Source organism: Mixophyes fleayi, chromosome 1, assembly GCF_038048845.1.
Source record: "Mixophyes fleayi isolate aMixFle1 chromosome 1, aMixFle1.hap1, whole genome shotgun sequence".
Classification (NCBI taxonomy): Eukaryota; Metazoa; Chordata; class Amphibia; order Anura; family Limnodynastidae; genus Mixophyes; species Mixophyes fleayi.
Window position 1 is genome coordinate 103,894,812 of NC_134402.1, and position 16,758 is coordinate 103,911,569.

The window sequence follows — 16,758 nt, forward strand, 5'->3', positions numbered from 1 at the left end:
TCCACCAACACTGTTAGTGTTTTGTACATGTATACCAGATGTGTTTTCCTTTTATTCTTCACATTGTTCACTGTGGTGGGCAGTGCCTTAGCTTGCTAGGCAACAGTTTGTCTTTCAAATGGGGGAGGGCTATAAATATTCTCTGTACAGTGCTGCGAAATTGGTGGCGCTATATATAAATAAAAGGTGATGATGAATACTTTTTGTACGTTACTGGATTTTTACCTTGATAAAGGTAAAAATACTAGACCGAACCATCGTTCTAGTTAATTAAAAATGTCTTCATTCACTTGTACAATTTCTGAGAGACTGCTTCCATCCTGACCTTTAGTCTTTCCATTACTTCCTTTATGGTAGACACACAGACATTTTCTCCTGAATGCAAATGCACTGTAACCATCTCAATTTTATAAGTGTTCATCTATGTACATATATTTACCGTTACATGCCTAGTAAACAGCTTGAAAAGATGCAGTTAAACCATTGGCTGGGAGTAAGCAGCAATAGGCCTACCTTGCCAACTGTGATTTAAATTGAATTTCTTAAAGGGCCGTTTACCAGCCATGCGAACCAAAACATATGTGAGGTATGAGTTCTGAGGTATATTTTACTTGCCTTGCTTAAATGCACTTTCTTCTTCTTACACGTGTACATTTGAAGGATTTTACTGTATTCGTCTTGACATGTGGGACACAGGATTAACACGTCTGTGAAAGCTGTTAGAAAGAAACTCTACCGTGTGTTTCTGATTGTTTAATGGCACCAGTTCTTTTAAAGTTCCCAGGGATTTTTCTTCCTTCCACCCAGTTTGGTCGGAGCCGTACACATTTTAGTCATCTCGTGACAGGCGAGTTTGCATCCTTAGAGATCACTTAGAGTGGGGAAAAATATTACTGCCATTTCTCTATGTGAGCCCGGGAAGCAGGGTAAACACGTGCAAACCCCATGTAATGTATAGCAGCACAGCACAATAAGTGTTCTACTCAATTATATTCTATCACTTCTGAATAAAGGGGCCCTTTTCTTTTTAGCATTCCTTGTTTTGTTTTTATACTTGTAACAGGAAATTCTTGTGGCGTAAATCATTTTTTCTAAGTAGAGCCAATACAGAAAAGGCATCATAAACCCTCTCCTGGCAGTGGGAATTATTTTCAGGCGGCCTTTTACATCCAGCAGTGCTAAGGGCCTGCGTCTGTTTTCCTTTTTCTCCTTTATTTCTTTTTATTTGCAACAGCGCTGTCAAATAAAACCAAATAACTAGAAATTGTGTTCTGTCAAAATGAGGGAAGTCCATGTGCTTGAGCTAATACAAAAATTTCTGTAGTAATACTGAAGGTTCATCGGATGCAAAATAAAACTTGGAGGATGAGGAGTAATAAGGGAATTCTAAATAAGTATTCTTTTTTAAGTAAAAAAAAAAACCCTCACTTTACTATGATAAGATATTTTATTTTAATATATGCAACTTTATCAACAAAGGGAAGATACAGCCTTAAACAGTCTCATGGCTGTTTTGTGAAATATATATAATATTTAGAATTGATCTTTGCTCAGTTTTACTTTTGTTTTCTAAGCTGAATTATTTTGATAAAGTTTGTTTTCCTGTGTTAAGCAGATACAATGTTATTGTTGCAGGTAAACTGACTCAGGTGGTGTTTGGACACTGGGATGTGGTGACTTGCCTGGCCCGGTCTGAGTCCTACATCGGAGGGGACTGTTACATTCTCTCAGGATCACGAGATGCTACACTTTTGCTGTGGTATTGGAATGGCAAAAACAATGGCATTGGTGACAATCCAAACAGTAAGCACATTTTTCATTCTACTTAATTTGTCATAATTATCTCCCACGCTATTTATCTTTCTGGGCTTTTTTTTGCAAAGTAAGCCAAAAAGGAAGGAGTGGGAAATTGTTACTTTTAATCAGAACAATACCTTCCATTGCAATTGCATTGCCTTACACAAGTAATGCACTCCCATAACTTGTTTAGGCATTGTTCCAACTCTGATTTGTTATAGTGGTGGTTTAACATAACTATAGTTGTGGCTAAAAATATTGGCACCCTTGCATTATTTCTTCCTGAAAATTGTTCAAATTAAAAAATATTTTGGCATCTTCATATGTATTTCTTTGGTTTGCAGTGAAGTAAAACAGAAAAAGCAGAAACATTTCCTAAGTCATAGCTTATTCCACTCAGGAATCTTGAAATGGGCCAGACAAAATAATTGGCACCTTTTAGAAGTAGTTAGAAGTAATTAGATTTCAAGTAGGTGATTCTATTTCACTTTGAAACTGAACTCACCTGTGGGGAATAGCAGGTGCCTGCAATATAAAAATCACTCATTAAACTAGCTTGAATAGAGAAAATTACTTCTCTTGTTTTGTGTCACTGTGTGCACTGCAATGAGCATGGAGACAAGAGAGAAAACCAGAGAATTGTCTGAGGATGTCATATAGAAGATTATAGCCAACCATGGGCAATCTCAAGGCTACAAATCAATCTACAGAGACCTTGATGTTCCCATTTCCACCATACATAATGTTGTTAGGAAGTATAAGATCCATAGCACTGTACAGTCATGGCAAAAGTTTTGAGAATGACACAAGTATTGGTTTTCACAAAGTTTGCTTATTCAGTGTTTTTAGACCTTTTTGTCAGATGTTGCTATGGTATACTGAAGTAAAATTGCAAGCATTTCATAAGTGTCAATGGCTTTTATTGAAAAATACATTAAGTTTATGCAAATAGTCAATATTTGCAGTGTTGACCCTTGTTTTTGAAGACCTCTGCAATTCACCCTGGCATGCTGTTAATCAACTTCTGGACCACATACTGACTGATGGCCGCCCATCCTTGCCTAATCAATCCTTGGAGTTTGTCAGAATTTGTGGGTTTTTGTTTGTCCATCTGCATCTTGAAGATTGACCACAAGTTCTCAATGGGATTAAGGTCTGGGGAGTTTCCTGGCCATAGACCCAAAACTTTAATGTTTTGAACCCCGAGCCACTTAGTTATCACTTTTGCCTTATGGCAAGGTGCTCCATCATGCTGGAAAGGGCATTGTTCGTCACCAAACTGATCTTTTATGGTTGGGAGAAGTTGCATTTGGAGGATGTTTTGGTACCATTTTTTATTCATGGCTGTGTTAGGCAAAATTGTGAGTGAGTCCACTCCCTTGGCTGAGAAGCAACCCCACACATGAATGGTTTCAGGATGCTTTACTGTTGGCATGACACAGGACTGATGGTAGCGCTCACCTTTCATTCTCCGGACAAGCATTTTTCCAGATGTCCCAAACAATCTGAAAGGGGATTCATCAGAGAAAATGACTTTACCCCAGTCCTCAGCAGTCCAATCTCTGTACCCTTTGCAGAATATCAGTCTACCCCTGATGTTTTTCCTGGAGAGAAGTGGCTTCTTTGCTGACCTTCTTGACACCAGGCCATCCTCCAAAAGTCTTCACCTCACTGTGCGTGCAGATGCACTCACACCGGCCTGCTGCCATTCCTGAGCAAGCTCTGCACTGATGGTGCCCCGATCCCGGAACTGAACCAACTTTAGGAGACGGCCCTGGTGCTAGTTGGACGTTCTTGTGCGCCCTGAAGCCTTCTTCACAACTATTGAACCTCTCTCCTTGAAGTTCTTGATGATCCAATAAATGTTTGATTTAGGTGCAATCTTACTAGCAGTAATATCCTTGCCTGTGAAGCCCTTTTTGTGCAAAGCAATGATGACTGCACGTGTTTCCTTGCAGATAACCATGGTTAACAGAGGAAGAAAAATGATTTCAAGCACCACCCTCCTTTTAAAGCTTCCAGTCTGTGATTCTAACTCAGTCAGCATGACAGAGTGATCTCAAGCCTTGTCCTCATCAACACACTCATCTGTGTTAACGAGAGAATTACTGACCTGATGTCAGCTGGTCCTTTTGTGGCAGGGCTGAAATGCAGTGGAAATGTTGTTTTCGGGATAAAGTTCATTGTCATGGCAAAAAGCAACTTTGAAATTAATTGCAATTCATCTGATCACTCTTCATGACATTCTGCAGTATATGCAAATTGCCATCATAAAAGCTGAGGCAGCAGACTTTGCGAAAAATAATATTTGTGTCATTCTCAAAACTTTTAGCCAAGACTGTAGACCACCTCCATTGAAAGAGAAAGGTGGGGAAAGCTCTTTCATCAACTGCCAAACAGATTCAAGCTGACCTTCAGCCACACAGTATGACTGTTTAAACTAGCACCATCCGTCAACAACTCAAAGAAAGGTGGTTAGATTATCTGCTTAGAGTAATAAGAAAGCCAGACTGTAGTTTGCCAAAACACCTTAAGAAGCCAAATTCCTTCTTGGAGAATGTACTGTGGACCAGAGTCCAAATTAGAGCTTTTTGGTAAAACACATGATTCCTACGTTTACAGAGAGCGAAGTGAGAGAGACACCTTCCTACAGTCGAACATGGAAGAGGTTCAGTGATGTTTTGGGGCTGCTGTTCTGCATTTGCCACTAGGTGTCTTGAACGTGTGCATGGCATCATGAGATCTGGAGATTACCAGGCTATTTTGTAGCTCAATGTTGAACCTGGTGTCAGAATGCTGGGTTTCTGTCAAAGGTCATGAGTCTTCTAGGGGGTTAATGACCCCAAACCACCCAGGAATGGTCTAAGACACTGATCTGCTCTAAAGTGATCAGCAATGAGTGCAGATCTAACATCCCATATATCACCTGTGGGGAGAAATGGAGCAGTTTGCCCAAAAGAAGTGTACGAAAGTGCCAGTAGAGAGGTGCAGGGAGTGCATCCGTGGCTGTAGGAAGTGGTTGATTGCAGTTATTTTGACCAAAGGCTGTGCCACCAAATATTAAGGGTGTATTTGTATCATTGCCGCTCCTTTTAATTTTTTTGTTTGCAAGGATGTGTTTGTGTATGTGTATATACGCAATATATTGCAAGTGAAGTTTGTTTAATTGATAGTTGTTTCACTGAGGAGGGGGTAAGTACCAAGTAAATAGAGCAAGCTCTCATGGCCATAAGTGCAAATGATAGTGGGTTTGGGATCATTTAAACCAATGGGTTACAATCCCATACCCTTTTACATGATTTAACAAGCTAGGATTTTCTGTGTTGAGTTGTTGAACTACAGCACCCAGCAATCTTCCAGCCAAAGTGGTAGAACGGTATTGAACATCTAACAAAATAGGTAAGGAAAAATGTGGCAACAGAATTGTCAGACCGTAAATAACATGTAGGTTTTAAATCAGCGATAGGTGACCTGTATATCTGGCTGGTAGAGTATTCACATTGCTTTACACTATGGAAAACTAAACAGAGACGATATTAGGAGCAATAAGTGGAGCGGAAAAATATTACATTTGTCTGTGCCCCAAAGAGACCATCTAAATGTGTGTTGAGAGAGAGGTGCAAGAATAAGAAGTGCTGAAGTTTAAAAAAGAACAAGAGTCGGGCTTTGAAGAACCACACAACTGAGGGTAGACTGTATAGGGAAAAGCTGAAAGAATCGCAAGCCAGTAAGTTGGCATACATGAAATTATTAGCAGTGGGCAGAAAATGAGATATGTTGGCAATATTCTAATGGAAGCAATGGCAGGTTTAGCAATATAATTTCTATATAAAGAAAAGTAAACATACTGCAATAAAAAGATACTCTTAAGCAGCATATTGCATACACTGATATTATGTTTATCAACTGTAATTTTAATATCCCTTATTATGACAGATTGAGGGAGATAAATTACAAATTCTATTTTGGATCATGTAATTTTAAGATGATTTTGAACCCTCTATGTAAAGAAACCAGTGTGAGATGTTTTTTTCTTTTTTCATTTTTAATCTTGACTGGTAGATTAGTAAAATGATGTTAAAGTCTACATAAGTAGAATATTAGAAGACTGCAACTGATAGGGGTATAAACGGAGAGCAGAAACGGTCACAATGCAATTTTATAGTTTGAGATGAATCAACTGCCCCAATCTTGTGATTGCAGTTTGGAAAAAAACAAAATCATTTTTGGAGTTTTTGGTCACTTTTCAGAAAGCATTTGGCAAATAAGATTGCTGTATTGTATGACCATTTTAGTTCATTCCATGTAGTTTGAAGTGAGAGATTTACATTGGAGCATATCCCTTCCTCCTCTGCATATTGATGCCAAGAGTATATACTGTAACTCCCAGGGACACTGTTATTGGGCAGGTCCAGCTAAGTCAAGGTTGTCCAACTATTTGCTCTCAACAACCTCTAAAGCTGCATAGACTATGCAGTGTCATCATTTTTATAGTATTCGTCATTTATATAGATAGTTATAAGAGATATATGGCCCTCATCATGGAATTACTTATAGCAGGCTAGTGAATTTGGGCATTACGACATTATTAATGAATGCGGTTATACTGTCATTTAGGAACTGTTGGCTCCTATATACATTTATTTTGTAGTGAACAGTGTTCTACCTGCACCATTTCACTCCTTTTTTCCTTAACATATTATACTTCAGGAAGCACAAAGGCCTGCAAAGAATGTCTGTTACTATACCATCTCAGGTTCCGTTTTATTTTCTTCTAAAATAAACATTAAGATTAGGGCAGCACGGTGGCGTGGTGGTTAGCACTTCTGCCTTACAGCACTGGGGTCATTAGTTCAGTTCCCGATCAAGGACTTATCTGTGAGGAGTTTGTATGTTTTCCCTTGCAGATAACCTTGGTTAACAGAAGAAGAACAATGATTTCAAGCACCACCCTCCTTTTAAAGCTTCCAGTCTGTGATTCTAACTCAGTCAGCATGACAGAGTGATCTTAAGCCTTGTCCTCATCAACACTCTCACCTGTGTTAACGAGAGAATTACTGACCTGATGTCAGCTGGTCCTTTTGTGGCAGGGCTGAAATGCAGTGTAAATGTTGTCTTCGGGATAAAGTTCATTGTTATGGCAATAAGTGACTTAGAAATGAATTGCAATTAATCTGATCACTCTTGACATTCGAAGTATATTCAACTTGCCATCATAAATGCTGAGGCAGCAGATTTTGTGAAAAATATTTGTTTCATTCTCAAAACTTTTGGCCATGACTGTATATATCTAATTCAAATATACCTGGAATAAATAAAGGCACCTGAACCCAATATTGACGTATACCAAATATTACAAGCGAGATAGTGATGTTCCACCAACAACAATTTTAATTGTTTCAAACGGAAAAATGTGAATTTAACACAATTCCTCTTCACAAATATCCAAATTCCTCTTCACAAATATCCTACTCCTCTTATGTGAAATCAATCTAAGTCCTTCAAATGTGCCAGTTTTTTTTTCCTTCATCTCCAATTATGTGAAGAATATTGAAAGAAAAAGTACAGCACAATAGTGAGATTATTGTAACAGCTAAAAATCATTAATATGCCCATTGCTGACAATAAAGAAAAGTGGATTTCTGTAAAAAAGCAAAATGATCCTCCATGGCACACACCTTTGTGATTGCACTCAATATCCACTTAGTATCACGTTTCATTTGGCTTTCACTTTTCACTTTGTTTTTTGTTTTGTATTTTCACTTTGTTTGAAATTTCATAGTTAGACTTCCCAAAATATATATATAGTTCTGATCCTTTACATATATCTCACCACACAGGACAAAAAGAAAGAGTAAAAGATCTAGAACAACAACCTCGATTTTATTGGATATTCTATTGTTTCTCATAAAACTCACACTAACACAGTGAAACAAGCATAGAAAAACAATACTGTCACAATGATCCCAGTTCTGGGGTCTTTAAATCATTCCTACCAGATGCTGAGTGTATGAAGACAAATGGTGTCAAAACATAGAGTGCCCAGGTCTGTTGTCTTCTACTCCATTGCTTGTTGGAAATCTCTGTCACATGGATAGGATGGTTATGCGGAATCCCCAGTACTCTCAAAACCCACACGTTTCAACATATACAAAGTGTTTTTCAAGAAGCGTGGGAAGTTATAGACCTGATGCTAAAAGTGTGTGACAACATTTGGTGCACTAAGGAACTGTGCAAACAGTGTAGGAGTCTCATATGCTCTGTTGTGGATCATTTTGTAACCTTTCCCTAAACGTGCGCTGGGTACAGCACCAACACTCTAACACTTGAATATGAATTGCCAATTTCTAGCTGCACATTGGCTTTCTTCTAATCCACTCACACGGACACATTGGTTAAATATACCAAACTGCTTTCTTCCCTATGAAAGTGTTGTATGTACACTGGGAAGTTCAGAGAGTGTGTCAGACATATCTATACAGTCCTGAGCCCAGCTGTCCCTTACATCTGGGCATCCAGTCCTAGGTATATATTATGGCTCTGCTCAGCCCGTATAAACTCGCCTTAGGTGACCCTTTCTTTTCTTCCTCTCCTAATTTGCCCAATCCGATGGCGTTTCCCACATTGCATAGCTGATGCTAAATTGTCTTTTTTCCCACTGTTTGGTAATTTATTTTTCTTAATTTTAAGTAAACCAAACTCTCATGTAAACTTGCATTGTGTTTTTTTTTTTTTTTGTTAAAGTAATGGTATGTTTCTTTGTTTTACACTGTTCCTACATGCTTGCTAGAAACATCTGGCTTGACTGTGCTTTGTGTATTATGCTGTATATGAACAAAATGTGATCTTTTATATTCTCCTGTATCCTTGCAGTTGTGTCAGTACAATATCTTGAGTTCAGAAACACAAGTGTAAATGTAAATTTTAGTGCAATTATGGTAAACATACGTAAATTATTCTAGTGCTGGTGAGTGTGGATGTAAGTATCAAACTAACAGTTACTTAGTGACACAAGCACATGGGGGGAAATGCTGAGAGAGAGAAATTAGGGGGGTCATGAAGGCAGAAATACAAAGCCACACACAATACCCCAATTACACTAGAGTTTAATAGACTTGGTTGAATGAAACAATTGATTCTAAAAGTGTTTTAATAGTAATGGATTCATTCAACTCTGGTTATTGCAATAGGAAAATAAGTTGTTGAAATGGCTCCATTTAAAGGTATGCAGTACATATGTATTCACTGGCTATCAGGGCCATCTTTTCCATTGGGCACTATGGACAGCTGCCCGGGGGCCCCACGGGCAAGGGGGGCCCATAGGCACGGCTCTTAATGAGAATAAATAATCCTGCAAAAGAAAAAAACCTGCAAAAAAAAACCTTCAAGGGTCACTTGATAGTACATCTATCTATCTCTATATATCTATATCTATATCTATATCTATATCTGTATCTATATCTGTATCGATATCTGTATCTATATCTGTATCTGCATATATCTATATATCTATATCTAGGGGCCCCGGTACACTGCTTTGACCGGGGGCCCATAATGTTGTTAAGATGGCCCTGCTGGCTATATTCAGTAGAGTACACTGCCTGTCTTGCTGCAAGTTTGAATTGAAAACACTGAAAGTCCATTTAGCACAGAAGCGTGCTGGGAATTGTAACCTGTCCCCCAGTCTTGCATGATTAGCATGCACAGAACGCCAAACTACATTTACCAGCCCTTCTATGTCTGGACTTTTCCATCAACCACTGTATCTATTAATGCCAGTAGAAACAATTTGTGCTGGCCCCAGGAGCCAACAGTGGTGTTCTCTTATTGACTGTACACTAAATGCATATTTCCAACTTTCCCTAATTTTCTGCCCCAGATCTTAAAGATGTATCTATGGAAATGTTGACCATTAGCACAATGCAATTTCTAGTTCTACAGGTTAGATGCAATTCCCACCATCTATTTCTATTTACTTTTTATTAAATCGGAGTATTTATAATGCAAAATACATTGTAATTAAATTCTGTAAAAATGACAAGATGCCGATTGTAGTGCTTCAAGGTCCGCTGAGCCCGTATCGCTTGTGTTTAGATGCAGTGGCTCCGCAGCAGTAGTTTTCAAACATTAGCAACTATTCGCACAAAAAGGCAAAATATGAACTTTAAATGTCACATAAAGGGGTTGCTGGTATCAGGTTTGTGCCCACCTATCCGTAGCCTGAGGAAGGAACTGAAATTGTTTTGTATTCTTACCTACATTGTATTACTGCAGTTATTGTACACACTCTGTGCTGCCCGCTTCTGTTGTCTTCTTACAAAATAGCAAGGTCTCAAACAAGTAATCAGCTGCTTATTACCAAAAGTAACTATGTTACACTTACTAAATTATGTTTAATTACCCGGTGTAATGTTTTGCTTTCCTTTTATTTGTGGCTGCTCTTTTTTTGTTCTTGTGAGATCCTAGTAATGAAATCACTGCTCTTTTTAAGACAACAAAATACAGTACCACGAAGAGCCATCCTACTTTGGGTATTGCTGTTAAATGATTCCTCCTACGTTGCACGGCTCTAAAAAAAATATTTGTAGGACATGATGAATAATTCACTTAGAGGTGATCTTCAGAGAAAGAACAAAGACGCTTGGTAGTGTCTGCCTTACTACATCTCCCTCCTCCCCTCAGTGGTTCAGCTTGCTTGTCTGGATAATAGAAACTCCACGTATCTACAGTCTGTCTTCATCACATGTAATTGTAGCATGGAAGATGCACTGATATTATGTTATAAGGGTATTTTGTAGTATTTCTACAATTGTGGAGCTTATTTTTCATTACATTTGTGATACACATATTGATCATTTTTATTCTCCAGCTTGTTTTTTACTTTTTATTTCTCTTAGAGGATTGGATATGTCTGAGAGTGACATTTTTTACATAGTGGCTCGTGCCCTATGGATGACCTAAAACAAACGGGACGTGTTTTATAAATCTGCATTAATTATGTGTGTTTGAGATAACGGGCATATTTTCTGCTATATGCACATTAATAAAAATATATATATTTTTAAGTGTCCAAATCCTATCTTTACCAGGATGCATCTTAAAACACCCACAATTAAATACTCATAATCTACAGATGTGCCAGTTTTGCAATGTGCATATATTTAAAAAAATTGGATTTCATGCTCATGTGAAAGGGTGCGAAGTCGCCCCCCTACCACATACCCACACTGCCCCTGGGAGAGAGTATAACATACCTACCCTGCAGCTCCCATATATACCAGTGTAGTGGAGATATTGGAGGCAGCCGCCCAGGGGTGAGCATGAGTCAGTCTCTGCAGCAGGCTTTCACCATTCATATACAGCACGGGAGTCATTTCATTCTCTCGTAAAAGACTTTATATGAGGAATGAAAAGGAAAGCCACATTAGGCATACTTGCAATTAGATAGAAATTAAGCAATTAAAACACTGTGATTTTAAATAAAACAAACATGAATTAATGTATATAATGTAGTTAAAACCTTGTGTGATCATACACAAAAGTTGCTATATTGGACTTATATTATTATAAAATATTTCTAGCTTATCAAAAAATAATTAGCAGAGCAAACGTTTAATGTCAAACTTCAACACAACAATCTCTTGGTCCAATACAACCACCAGTAGTTTGTGCTAACTTAATTATCTGTTGCAAAATATAGTAGTACCATTAAAGGGATCCATTAACGTGTACTGTGTATCCTATGCGTCTTTCATTAATCACTGCTAGCAACCAGCTATAGCTGAATTAGATATAAAATGCATAGCTATGTGCTGTCTTTTAGGTAATGAAGATTACACTCTTATCTTCTGGATTAGCTCTTAGTGTTTGTATTGTCAGCATTTTAAATCATGGACGGCTTTAGAAACCCCTACTGATGTGCCCTAGAACACTTTCTATTAGATATTAAAGCTTTACAATTAATATCCTTTATATAGCACCTTAAATTAATAAATAAGATGAGCTATTTTCGTAACTATAAACCAACTAAAAAGTTCCTTTGTGTATATTCAGTACATTAATGCAGGTTACCAGCCGTGCCGCATAAATTTCATCCACTGCATAGTGCAACATTTGTTGAAAATAACTATTTTGTATCTTGTCAAGTACTGGACTAGATTGTGGCTTTTGAAAGGTAATTAAAATGATTTAAAAACTTCATTATAAAAAGAATATTATGCTGGTGCAGTTTGATCCCATAAGGAGCACACTGTAAAATGCAGTAATTGTCCAATACTTTGGATAAGGTTATGTTCATTATATATGGAACAACACAAACTCAGAAATCTTAACTTTATCGGTTGTGCGCTCTGTTGTTTTACAATCAAGATTTAAGTGTCATGTTTGTGTTTTTTGTTTTAACAAATGATCTGAAATCCTTGGCAGTTTTTCATCAACTGGTATCTTTTCTAATCTAACCTTACTGCTAGGGTGCACAATAGTTTACTACTCTTTAGTTTACTAATTTGCTTAGACTTATCTTGTTTAGTTTACATACTAAAGCTGGGCACACACTACAGATTTTTTCACCTGATTATCATGCCGATCACACAATAAAAATGACTGTTAGGTCAGATATTGCATTAGTGTGTACGCTTTCAGGATCATGTTTTATCATATCAAAACACAGCGTATTGTTTCGTTTGATTTTATAACCGGACTAAAAATCTCTATAAATGGAACAATGTCAGGCAAATTCTGCAGTGTATACACTCATGACCAGCAGTGTCGGCAGATCTCCGAAGAGATTACAGAGTCACCATCTTTTCAGCAGAGGGTTATGACAGATGAAGAGCACAGATCTGAAGGTACATTGTGTAAGTGTGTACACATAAATCAGCATGCTGATTGGGACTTTCAGTCCTTTGTAAAATCATTAAAAATATCACATCAGGAGAAATTTTCTGTAGTGTGTATCTAGCTTAACAGTAATCGTATTGTCTTAAATGACTTTCAAAGCTTCTGTGTAATCATTTAAACTTTCCTGTTAAATGTTTTGTCAGTATTGTATGATACTTGTAGTTTATGGGAATAAACCATACAGTGCAGACATTGAGATCAGGGGATAGTTCATTTAAGGTTATTTGTGTCACTGTCAAAACTGTAATCGTATGGTTGACAAAGCTGAAACTTTCGCCACTTTTTTTTTTTAGTCTGGGAATAATTACAGTGATGAATTCAGGTCTTTGCAATGATGTCTGATGGATTATTTAGGTAAAAAATTGTTTTGGTTTGGAGGGATCAATCTATCTAAATTCTGCAATCACAGCTACTTGTGTAAAAAAAATAAATAAAACAGCAGCTTCTCGTCACTGAACTGTAGGATGTAATCAAACGAGCGGAGGAATTCACCCCTCTGTCTCCAAGCTGTAGCTTGAAATGTACAATGGCAACAACACACCCAGCAGTACTAGTAATAACAGGTAACAGTGAAACTGCTGTTATTTTGGGAAGAGAAGACATAATCCAACTTTTAATAAAATTAAATTGTTTAATAGAATATTACATTTCATAATTAGCCATTTCCTTTAATACTATTTCTTGCATTTCTATGATATGGGGGGAAAATTGTCGTTCTGTAATTTCACCAAATGTAAATGTCCCAGTGGTGTAGAGCTTTTTTTTTTTTTTACTTAAATAAATATATCCGTGAAACTAAAGTTATCGATAGATGTGTGTATATATATATATATATATATATATATATATGTGTGTATATATATATATATATATATATATATATATATATGTGTGTGCCTATATATATATATATATATATATATATATATATATATATATATATATATATATATATGAGAGGTAGGTAGATATAGATAGATGTAGATATGAGAGTATCATTGTTGCATTATTTACTTAAATATGAATACATAAAACACTTGCTTAGGCTTTTGAATTTATACAGTATGTTCATGTATATATTTAGCACAAATTCTATATGTTTGTGTTCCATCCATGTACACTGGTTAATTCCACAGTTTTTATTTAGTGTTCTATGTCAAATCATCTTTAGGCAAAGCAATAGTGCCATCTGATGGTAGGTACTTTATAGTACAAAAGAGAGGTTACATTTTGTATGATATTTTTCAGTGAATATTGAACAATGTTGCACATATTCAAACTCTTAATCACTCTTAAATCACCTGCAAGTAATTTTTATTCTTTACTAAAGTGCTTTCATATTTTACATTGTTTGCTGTTTGTCCCCTGACTATAAAATACCTCCACCTTTTGGTACAGATGTATGCTGGTCTTTTATTTCTTTTAACTACTGTTTGTGAACACTTTATATTCGTGCCTTTCTTCTGTCATCATCAGTCTAGTTTGTTAGTCAGTTTTTGTCCTTCAGAGAGAGGAATATAACGTAGTGAATACAATAGCAAATAAAAAATAGCCACTGGATTGTTGACTATAATTAAAAAATATATGTAGGAAAAAAGGTGATGAATATGTCCTTTACCCAGAGACATGAATTATGCAGGGGGTCACCATTGATTTGGGGTGCCTGCATTGTATATTTGCCTCCAGAAAAGGGTGCGCTCTATGATGGTATTGTATATCGATAATGGAGATGCTCTCTGTATTGCATATAGATAACGGAGATGTTCTCTGTATTGTATACTGATCACTAGAATAGGCTCTCTGTATTGTATATCGATCACTGGAATAGGCTCTCTGTATTGTATATCGATCACTGGAATAGGCTCTCTGTATTGTATATCGATCATTGGAATAGACTCTCGGTATTGTATATCGATCACTGGAATAGGCTCTCGGTATTGTATATTAGTCAGATGGGCTGTGATATGTCTCATTATAGTGCTTTGAAATACTAATTTTTCATATACTTAATTGGGAGCGTAAAACCAGGACCACAGGTTTTGGGCATTGCCAGTTTTCTGTTTATTTTTAAACTTTATTTGTAAGTGCAGTAGTTACACAATTAGACACTGTATTCCCATTAACATTTACAAATTTTACCTTAGTTCTGAGAAGAAAGAATCAAAGGAAAATGAAAATCTGACTGGTGTTCTGTACCGAGTCAAATTATTGCAGAGCTGAGTCTAGCTAACAGGATTTCTCATAAAATCCACAACAATGCTATAACACACCTTGTAAAACACATATTCTGAATAAACTGTTGGAGGGGAAACCGAGCCTTCTGTGCTTTTATTTATTTATTTATTTTTTCGTTTTTAGTCAGTATCTGAGTATTTGGTTCTGAATTCAATCATATCCAACACTTTTTTTATATACACACTTATATTTCTTTAATATTTAATTTACCAGACCTATAACACCATGTCCCCCAACATGCTATATCTTCAAGTATTTTTATCCTTGAACCAACCTCATATTAAAATCACCTTGTAGTTTACCTTTAGATTACTGCCTGTTACTGGAAACACTGCATTCACATGAGGTTAGGTGCCAACAAGCAGTTCTACAGGTAAGAGTAGCACAGTTTGTGCTGCCCATAGGAACAAATCTGATTCTAGCTGTAATTTTTGTAGTGCAGTTTTTAAAATGGAAGCAAATGTCTGATTGGCTGTTATGGGCAACACCTCCTATTCTTAGTTCCTTTTAGAACAGTTTTCATAAAGGTCCCTAGCATGTGGTGTATGTGTGTGTAATACTGATAATTCAAATGGATTGTACTGTATTAGTAGCTTTCAGTCTGTCCTACATGGTGGTGTAAATATTTATATCACCTGTGCTCCTGGAAATAGATATCACAATCTGTGTTTTGTTTTGTCTTTTGGTACACCTCAGCTACTGTAAGTAATGCCAACTTGCCAATCTTATTTGTAATGAAGAAATGTGATATAGGAAGGCTGGTATTTTTTCCAGTAAGGGTGGCAACACTAATTGTTGACTTTAGACAAGTTGGGTACACACCTATGCAATTATCGTGCAGATCACACAATTCACAACCGTTTGGTCAGGTATTGCATGAGGGTGTACAGTCCCACAATCATTTCTTATTGTTACACAACACATTTGAATCTGTTGACTTGACTTTATAAACTTCCTAAAAATCCCGATCAGTGATGGAACAATGTTGGGCAAATGTGGAAGTGAGTACACATTCATGACCAGCAGTGTAGGCAGATATCTGTAGAGTGTTAGAGAGAAGCACTCTATTCAGCAGATGGTTATGAGAGATGAAGATCACAGATCTGAAGGTAAATTGTGTAGTTGTGTATATATGAATCTGCATGTTCATCGGGACTTTCAATTGTTGGTGAAATTATTACAGAAATTGCATTTGAAGTAAGTGCATTGGTGCGTACCCAGCTTTACTCATGATCAGATAATCTGTTCCCATAAGGTGTCAGGCTTGACTATTGATTGCTTTTTAAAACACTTTACAACATAATGGTATGCATAAGTGTACTGTAGGAATAATGATTTGGTGTGGTTATTGTTTTGTTTTTAAATGAACAAATTCATGAAGATCAGGCATTTTATGGCTGCAACAATATTGTGCTATGGTGTAAATGAAACTTTTTCACAAAACCATTTGCTTCTGTGATGCTAAAATACTAAATTGTGTGCTGTTTTTCAATGTAGAATTTTCAAACAACTTTTACATGTAAAGTTTGCACATAAATAAGGTAAATGTGTTTTGTCTGCCTCTATCCACCAACTTCCTCGTTCATCATTATTTAGATTACTGACAAGTCCAATGAATTGTTACTTTTGCTTGTTTGTTACACTAAGGCTGCAAAAATACAGTTACCTAACAGTGTTAAATAATTGTAAAATAATGTATCATACCTCCCAACATTTTAAAAGGAAAAACAATCTTATCTCATATCTTAGTCTCCTGAAGCCAAGAACCTATGGGTAGATTTACGAAGACTTCTAAAATTGAAAAATTTAGATGTTACCCATAGCGAC

The 16,758-nt window shown here is 36.7% G+C and overlaps 1 protein-coding gene across 1 annotated transcript in view; it reads left to right on the forward strand.

Moving 5' to 3' along the window:
• Positions 1-16,758, forward strand: part of LRBA (LPS responsive beige-like anchor protein) — a 478,343-nt gene that overhangs the window by 426,843 nt on the left and 34,742 nt on the right. The window contains exon 52 of the mRNA XM_075198883.1: positions 1,636-1,803. Within this exon, the coding sequence (XP_075054984.1) occupies positions 1,636-1,803 (168 nt within the window). The remainder of the gene's footprint in view (positions 1-1,635; positions 1,804-16,758) is intronic.